Here is a 9,105-nt window from a genome sequence, read left to right on the forward strand (position 1 = left end):
CCCGCCTTGCAGGACTCCCCCCTAGGACCTGTGCCAGGGCTCTGCCTCCTGGGGCCCCACGGCCCCGGGCCCCGCTCCCCATCCCACTCCACCTGCAAGGCCCCCGGCGCCCCTTTTTAGGAAGGCTGGAGAAGAAATGGGGAAAGGAGCAAAGAACCCCCCAGCCTTTGCTCCCTGAGGCCCCGGAAGCTCCCTCGGCTTGCAACAGCGACGGGGCCTGGAAGGGGTCCCTGGCCCCTCGGTCTGGAGGATCAGCTCTGGCTCACGAAGGGTCCCCCGGGTTGGGCGTCCCTGGGGGGGCTGGCATGGGAGCCCCACCTGGCCCGCCGGGGTGGGGGCGCCCGGCCTCGGGGGCCATGAGGGCCAAGGGAGCGGGCAGGGAGGGCAGCGCCCCAAGACTCGGCCGGCGCTGCCTTCGCGGGGCCTGTGAGCCCATGGGGTATTCAGCTGGGGGCTGCGGGGCCCCCGAGGAGGCGCTGCCCACCAGGCAGCCTGGGGGAGGAGGGCGCAGGGTCCCCAGCCGGTCGTGGACCCATGCCCAGGCACCCGTCCCCGCGTGGAGGCTGCCCCTGCGCCCACTTCCCCTACTGGGAGGACAGCCACCACGGGGCCCAGGCCGGGCTCGTCCTCGGGGGCCAGCCCAGAGGGGAGGGGCTCTCCAGGGCGCCCCACAGGCCGGCACTGGACGTGCTCACAGGCGGGAGGAAGCCACTGTCAGAGGGGGGAGGCCGCTGTCAGAGGGCGGAGGGCTCCAGTCAGAGGGGGGAGGATGCCTGTTGGGGGGAGGGTACCTGTTGGGGGAGGGTACCTGTTGGGAGGGAAGGGCTCCTATCAGAGGGGGGAGGGTGCCTGTTGGGGGAAGGGCACCTGTCAGAGGGGGGAAGGCACTGTCAGAGGGGAGAGGGCGCCTATCAGAGGGGGGAGGGCGCCTGTTGGGTGAGGGTGCCTGTTGGGGGAAGGGTGCCTGTCAGAGTGGGGAGGGTGCCTGTCAGAGGGGGGAGGGCACCTGCCAGAGGGGGAAGGGCGCTGTCAGAGGAAGAGGCCGCTGTCAGAGGGGGGAGGGTACTGTCAGGGGGGGAGGGTGCTGTCAGAGGGGGGAGGGTGTCTATCAGAGGGGGAGGGCACTGTCAGAGGGAGAGGGCTCTGTCAGAGGAGGGAGGACGCCTGTCAGGGGGAGGGTGCTGTCAGAGGGGGAGGGCACCTGTCAGGGGGGAGGGTGCTGGCGGAGGGGGAAGGGCACCTGTCAGAGGGGGGAGGGCGCTGGTGGAGGGCGGAGGGCCCCCGGCCGAGGTGGCCAGGGACATGGCGGGTACCCCAGGGGCCAGGGCGGGGGTCAGGAGCCAGGGGCCCACAGAGAGCTCCGAGGAGGGGCCGTGAGATGCCAATAGGTGGTGGGAGAGGGTGGGGAGGCACCCCAGGGACCAGAGCACCCAGGGACCAGAGCGGGGAAGCGCAGGCGCGGGGCCGCCGGCCGGGGGGGCTGCAGGCACAGCCCCTGCCATGGGTGCCCGGGGGCCCGGAGCAGGTGCTCAGGGGATCAGGCGCGGGGCGCAGGGCTTCTCCCCCGGGTAACAGGGGCGGCGCCCCCGCCGTGTGGAGAGGCCGGGCCGGGCCCTGCGGCCGGGGGTCCACGGCAGGCGACCCCACCACGCGGACGGCGAGGACGGACAGGGCAGCCGGGGGCGGGGGGGCGGGGGCTTCACCCACCCTCGCCGAGAGGCGCCCGCCCCCCAGCCCGGCCCCTCCGCTGTGACACGCCCGCCCAGCGTGCATTCCCGAGGGTCAATTAAGACGTCTGGAGTTGATTAGACTCTGACACTGATGAGAGCCAGAGATAATTAGCAAAAGGAAAAAAAGTTCTGATTAACCCTCAGCATAATTCTCTCCAATTATTCAAAGTTCATGCCTGCGGGGGGTGGAATAGCTCCAGGAATATTTATTTATATCCCCGTTTCTTCATCAGCTTGGCGAGTCTAGTTAATCATCAGACCTGAACTTGTTTCCTCGGAGGGCCTGGCGGGCCGGGCCAGCCTGACTGCGGAGGGGCTCGCCCCACGCCCCCCGACCTCAGCCCCCTTCTCCACGACCAGAGAGGCAGGTGGCACCCCGTCTTGGTGGAGGAAGAAAGGAGAGGAAGGAGCAGCAGAGGCTCGCCCGGGTTGTGAGGGGCCCCCTGGGGCTGCAGGCTGGGGTGCCGTGGGGGCAGGCTCACTGGGCCCCCAGGTCCTGCTCAGGCCCTCCCTGCTCTCCCTAGGGACTCAGGCCTGGGGGCCCCCCCACAACCCACATGGCCCCAAGCAGTGGGCCCTGCCCACCTGCGCCCTCCACCTTCTCTGATGGTTAAGGAAAGCCCTGCGTGTGGCTTACAGCTCAAGCCAGGGCCGCCCCTACCTGGAGCCTTCACGGCTGGCAACGACAGGGAAAACTGCGCCGGAGCACAATTCAACTTCGTGTTCACGGCCCTGCCGTGCCTCGCCAGCTGCATGGCCATGGGCAGACCCATTCTCCACTCTGACCCTCAGTCTCCTTTTCTGTCAAATGTGCAGCTCGCTCACATTCTCACGGGGCGTGGGCAGGGTTCTGGTAGATGCTGGTGTCCTGGGTAAGCCCCGGTGCAGACACGGTGACACCTGGTGACTCCAGCTCGTGGTTACACAGAGCAACTCTACGGGAGAGCCATCGCTAGGTTTGTGCTCTGTGCTGCTCTGTGCGTCTGGCATGGCCCAGCCTGCCCCCCCAAGTGAGCAATCACGGGTGCGAGCTGGGTGAGGAAGTGACGAGGGGGCGTGAGGGCAGGAGGCTGCCAGTGAACGAGGAATTCAAACATTAAAGAAAACACTTTCCACTGGCGGCAAAGCCGGGGAACCCTGAGCCAAGCCGAGCGAATTAGGGTCTTTGCCGCAGCCGTTGATAAAACGGACGAAGCCCCCTCCTGGGCCCCAGCCCTCGGCTCAGGGTCCACCCGCCGCCCTCCCATGCCCCCCGCAGCGAGCTCGGGGCCTTGGCCGCGTCGTCCACCTGCAGAACCTGCAGTTTTCTCAGTCAGTCGTCCCTGAGCCCACGTCCCTCTGGGCATCCTTGGGGACCTCAGGCCGAGGTGGCCTGGGCCTTTCTGGCCGCAGAGGTCCTGGGTTCCCGGGACGGATGGCTCGTGTTTCTAGGAACGGCCCCCAGTGTTTCCCCACTCCACACGCTCCCGCCCCCCACGCGTGGACCCTCCACACGCTCCCGCCCCCGACGCGTGGAGGGCCGCTGTGCTGGGCGGCAGGACGCCGCACGGGGCCATCGCCACCGGCTCTTTCCTTCGGGACCCTCGCCCCGGGAGCGCGGACCCCTCCCAGGCGGCACGGAGAGGCGGGTGGAGAGGCGACCCGAGCCCCCGGGCCGCACCCGCCTGCCAGCTCTGCGCCCGTGCCGCCTCGGGAGTGGACACTCTGCCCAGCACCGCCGCGCGGAGCGGCTTTCCCCGTGGGGCCCAGACGGCAGAACGCGCCTCGGGCCTGGAGCCGCTGCGACCCGGGGCGGCCCACGACGTAGCGCCAGGAGCCCTCTTCGCACAGGCGGGGGGTCCTGGCGGCCGAAGCACCCCGGGTGGGCCAGCCCAGCCCCGCCTCGGCCGCAGCCTTCCCAGCCTCACCTCACCGGGACCCCAGGGCGCCAGCTGTCGGGGCGGCCGTGCGGCGCTCTCCTCCCCGCCGCCCCTCCTCCCGGCCACGGCCACCGCAGCTCTGCGGCAGGCGCCCGGGGTGGACGGCCCTCTCGGGGGGTGGATCAGCCCCGCGGGCTCTGCGGCAGGGGCACCTGCTTGCGTTTTCACGGGGAGCTTATTAGACGGGTGGTTCCAGGAAGGGTGTGTGCCCCGGATGCTGCCCCAAGACGGCCAGAGGGGAGCTTGGGGCCCGCCCGCCCCACCCCGCGGTCCCATTCAACCCCACCGCCCCCGCCCCCCACTCCCCCCACAGCAACACTCTCTCCCATCATCATGACACATCCATTGCACCTGGTAAGCTCATCTCTGAGCATCACTGCACCCCATAGTCAATGGTCCACATCATAGCCCAGACTCTCTCACGTTCCATCCAGTGGGCCCTGGGGGGATCTACAGTGTCCCGTAATTGTCCGTGAAGCACTATCCAGGACAACTCCACGTCCCGAAAACGCCTCCACATCTCATCTCTTCCTCCCATTCCCCACACCCAGCAGCCCCCATGGCTACCGTTCCCACACCCATTCCACATTTTCTCTGTGGACATTGGATTGGTTGTGTCCATTGCACATCTATGTCAAGTGAGGGCTTAGATTCCACATGGATAATGGATGCAATCCTCCCGCTTCCAGTTGTAGACACTCTAGGTTCCATGTTGTGGTGGTTGACCTTCTTCAACTCCATGTTAGCTGAGTGGAGTAAGTCCAATAAATCAAAGTGTAGGAGCTGAAGTCTGTTGAGGCTCTGTATTTGGCCCATTTCTTAAGTTGGTCTTCTTACTGGGAGACAAGAGATCTTCACCCATTCCGGGTAAAAGTCCTTTGTCAGATACCTGGTTTGCAAATATTTTTTCCCGGTCTGTGCTCACCTTTTCATAGGAGAAAATCATAGTGACTTTGGGTTTGGCAAAATGTCTTAAATAGGAACAGAAAGCTCAAATCATAAAAGAAAAATCGAGTGAGTGAAATTCATCGGAATTAAAAATGCTTGCTCTTCAAGACTCTGTTATACCCATTTTAAAGACGGAAGAAGTGAGCCTCGGAGGGTTAAAGTGTCCCGTCTCTCCTGGACGACCCGCTGGAGACCCCTCGTGGAGGGGCTTCTCTGGGAGGAGGTGCAGGAAGCACAGACCTCCCCGTGGGGACCCCTCGAGCCGCCCTCGTCCCCCTGTCGGCCCCCACCTGCCTTCCCCCAGGGAGGGAGGTCCCCTCGGATGCCCAGCTGCCCCTCCAACGACCGGCCCTGCAGGCGGAGGCCATCCCGCGCCCACCCCACGCAGGCGTAAGCCGCGTTCCCACTCCAGAAGCCGCTTCCTCCCCAAAGCCCTGCTCCGTGAAAGAAATCCTCTCCGTTTCCACAGCGTTGCCTCTGCTGTGAGTTTTTAAAAATTCATCGAGAAAGTCAATTGATTTCTTTGTTCTGCGCTGCGCCTGCTCCCCCCGGGCAGCCACGCGCCTGGCCCAGTGGGCAGGGGCCCCGGAGCCCGGAATCGTGGGAGAGATAAAACCGCGGCTCTTAGCTGCAGACGTTATCACCACGTCACACCTGGGCTGGCGCGCTGCAGCCGAGGACCAGCGGGTCGCTGCTGGGGTGGGCGAAGGGGGGCTGGAGGGAGGGCACGTGCTGCCCCTAGCCCCCGCTGGCACCTTCCCTCCGCCACGTGGGACGCTCCCGGGCCTCACCCGCAGGGCCTCCCGCTCCGGCCGAGCACGCCTGCACTGGCTCAGGGGGCCTCACGGGCGCTGGCCGTGGCAGCCCTGGGGGAGGAGGGGTGGGGTGTGGGGTGTGGAGTGCAGGGGTGAGGTGGTGGGGGTGGGGCTCAGAGGTGGGGCACGGGGGTGATGGGCAGGGGTGGGGTGGAAAGGGATGGGGCATGGGGGTGGGGCGGAGGCGTGATGTGTGGGGTGGGGTGGAAGGGGGTGGGGCGCGGGGGCGTGGAAAGGTGATGTGCAGGGGTGGGGCGCGGGGGGTGGAGGAGTGACGCACAGGGGTGGGATGGAAGGGGGTGGGGTCCGGGGGTGGGGTGGGGTGGAGGGGGGTGGGACGCAGGGGTGGGGTGGAGGGGGGTGGGATGCTGGGGTGGGGTAGAAGGGGGTGGGGCTCAGAAGTGGGGTGTGGGGGTGATGTGCAGGGGTGGGGTGGAAGGGGATGGGGTGCGGGGGTGGGGTGAAGGGGGGTGGGACGCAGGGGTGGGGTAGAAGGGGGTGGGGCTCAGAAGTGGGGTGTGGGGGTGATGTGCAGGGGTGGGGTGGAGGGGGGTGGGTGCAGGGGTGGGGTAGAAGGGGGTGGGGCTCAGAAGTGGGGTGTGGGGGTGATGTGCAGGGGTGGGGTGGAGGGGGGTGGGTGCGGGGGTGGGGTGGAGGGGGGTGGGGCTCAGAAGTGGGGTGTGGGGGTGATGTGCAGGGGTGGGGTGGAAGGGGTTGGGTGGAGGGGTGGGGTGCGGGCAGGGCAGGGCGAGGCTGCGCGGGCCCCGGGGCGCCGAGGCCTGGTGCCCTGGCCTTGCGTGGCCGCCGCGCTCGGCTTGGGGCGCGGGCCCTGGGCCTGGAGGCGGCCTGGTGAGCTAAGCCCGCGGCCTGAGCCGGCCTGCCCCGGCACCCAGGTCCCCGGCACCCAGGTTCCCCGCACCCAGGCCCCGGGCACCCAGGCCCCCGCACCGAGGCCCCCCGCTCCACGGCCGCTCCCGCGGGCGCGGGCTTCTGAGGCAGCACGTCAGGGGGAGGCGCCCACGGGGCGGGGACGGTGAGGGCGCGCTTGGGTGCCTGCAGGGCTCCGCACGCAGCCCTCGGGGCCGCCTCTGGGTGTCCCCCCCACGTCTCGGCTGAGCATAGAGCGGGGGGTGGGCGGCAGCGTCTGGGCCTGTCCTCAGAGTCGGCGAGCGAGAGACCCGGCCCCCAACGCCCGGCCCCCACCATGCCCAGCCCCCGCCTGCCTGCGGAAGCGGGCGGCCCCGTCACCTCCTTGCCGTGACACCCGCGTAGAGCCAAAGACCCCACAGCGCCAGTCCCGGGAAACAAGTTCCCTCGACCCCTTGCTGAAGCTGGGGCGTGGGGAGTGGGAAGTGCGGCTCGGGCGTTGAGCGCCTGCCTCCCACGTGGGAGGTCCCAGGGTCGGTCCCTGGTGCCTCCTAAAAACAAAGAAACAGCCAACCCGGAAGCAAATGAAAAAACCAACTCAGGGGAGCTGAGGCGGCTCAGGGCTGAGTGCCGGCTCCTGCATACGCGGTTCAATCCCCAGACTGATACCTCGAAAAAATAAAATAAAACGAAATAATAAGGACTCAAAACAAAAAGAAAAAAATACAAAACAAATTGAAAAAAAGAAAGGAAAGGAAAAATAAAGATGGGGAGTGGGCAATTAGAAAGGGAGATGTAGGGAAACGGACTTTGGCCCAGTGGTTAGGGCGTCCGTCTACCACATGGGAGGTCCGCGGTTCAAACCCCGGGCCTCCTTGACCCGTGTGGAGCTGGCCATGCGCAGTGCTGATGCACGCAAGGAGTGCCGTGCTACGCAAGGGTGTCCCCTGCGTGGGGAGCCCCACGCGCAAGGAGTGTGCCCGTGAGGAAAGCCGCCCAGCGTGAAAAGTGCAGCCTGCCCAGGAATGGCGCCGCCCACACTTCCCGTGCTGCTGACGACAACAGAAGCGGACAAAGAAACAAGACGCAGCAAACAGACACCAAGAACAGACAACCAGGGGAGGGGGGGAAATTAAATAAATAAATAAATCTTTAAAAAAAAAAAAAAAAAGAAAGGGAGATGTAGGTGGACGGGAAGATGGGTAGATATGGAAGGAAGGAAGGAAGGAAGGAAGGATGGATGGATGGATGGATGGGGGGGTTGGTGAAGGGAGGGGTGGAGGGAGGGGTGGGGGTGGGTGGAGGACGGGTGGGTGGGTGTGTGACTGATGAGTGGGTGGGCGGTGGGGGTGGAGCTCACAGCATTGGACCCCTCTAATATCTATGGTTTTAGTCCATAACATAAAACACTAACGCGGAAACGTGGCCCAGACCTTAGAAAGCTCCTCCCCGTCCCACGCTGGGTCCTCGGGCTGCGGAGAAAGCTACGGTCTCCAGGAGCTCGGTGAGGGGTGCCAGGGCACTGGTGTCCTGGGTGGGCTGGAGACAGATGGGCCGGTGGTGAGAGCGTGGCGAGGGCAGTGGGGGCTCCACGCCGGGGGAGCGGGCAGCGCCCCCGGGAGGGTCAGCGAGGGAGGAGGAGGACGAGGCGGCGGGCAGCCACGCAGCGGAGCAGCTCGCGCCAGGCTTTCGTTTTTGTGGGAGTGGACGAGCCAATTCTAAAGGCCACATGGAATGCAAAGGACCCAGAAGAGGTTTGGAAGAGCCAAAACGAGTCTGAAAAAGAGCCAGGTAGAGGCACAATGCTACCCGATGTCAAGATTTATTATAAACGTGCAGTAATCAAGACAGTGCCGTGTTGGTATAAACAGAGACAAACAGATAAATGGAACCAACTAGAGAGCCCAGAAACAGATACACACGTCTATGGGCAGCTGAGCTTTGGCAAAGGGGCAAAGGCAATTCAGCAGAGAAAAGACAGGCTTTCCATCACAGGGCGCTGGCGCGTTTGGCTCCCCACGTGCTGCAGGAACAGCCTCGGCTGTGCACACCCACACGCCACCCACAGTTTAGCTCAAAGTGGACGCTAACCCAATGGAAAACCCAGTATCCCCAGCTCATAAAAAGCAACACAGGAAAGTCCTGGTGACCTTTGGGTAGGGGAGGTTTCTCCCGGACGCAGCATCAGAAGCAGGAGCATAAAAGAGAAAAACAGAGAGGCTGGACATGATGAGCATTTAAAAACCTCTGCTCTTGAAAAGTCACCGTAAAGAGAACGAAAAGGCAATCCCAGACCAGAAGAGACCTGCGCAGCGCGCGTCTGACAAACATCGACAGACTGTGTTAAGAAGTTCATGGTAAGAAAACAAATAGCAATGAGAAATGGACAGCAGATTTGAACGGAGGACTCGCGAGGGACGTGCCAATGGCGAGCAGCGCCTGAAGAGAGGCCGGGGCCCCAGGGACGGGCCCACCCAGTCCAGAGGCGGCTTAGGTGGACGGCCCCGTGGGCGGGTGGAGGGAGGGCCAGGGCCAAACGGAGAGCCCTGTCCTCGGGAGCGCCCGTCCTGGCTGGAGGACACAGACACAGGCGAGGCGAACAAGCACGGGCCCGGAGGGTGGCGCGGGCCGTGACGGAGAACAAAGCAGGGGAGCGGCGGGAGAGGGCAGGGGCTGCAGCCTCGGAGGGGGCCGCCAGGGAAGGGCTCGCCGGGGAGGCGACACTGGGACAAAGAAGGCAGGGAGCAAGGGAGGAGAAAACCACGGGACGCGTGTTCGAGTAGCCGGGACGGCAAGTGCCAAGGCCCTGAGGTCGAGGCCGGCCTG

The 9,105-nt window shown here is 65.2% G+C and overlaps 1 protein-coding gene across 1 annotated transcript; it reads right to left on the reverse strand.

Moving 5' to 3' along the window:
• Window positions 1-262: 262 nt before the first annotated feature.
• On the reverse strand, window positions 263-1,304 carry LOC105744916 (uncharacterized). Its single transcript, XM_058292474.1, has 4 exons — window positions 1,241-1,304; window positions 809-867; window positions 576-711; window positions 263-492 (listed from the first exon to the last, which is right to left on the reverse strand). The coding sequence occupies exons 1-4, from the start codon at window positions 1,302-1,304 to the stop codon at window positions 263-265; spliced, it is 489 nt and encodes a 162-aa protein (XP_058148457.1).
• Window positions 1,305-9,105: the final 7,801 nt, after the last annotated feature.

The sequence above is a fragment of the Dasypus novemcinctus genome, assembly GCF_030445035.2.
Source record: "Dasypus novemcinctus isolate mDasNov1 chromosome 23 unlocalized genomic scaffold, mDasNov1.1.hap2 SUPER_23_unloc_1, whole genome shotgun sequence".
Lineage (NCBI taxonomy): Eukaryota > Metazoa > Chordata > Mammalia > Cingulata > Dasypodidae > Dasypus > Dasypus novemcinctus.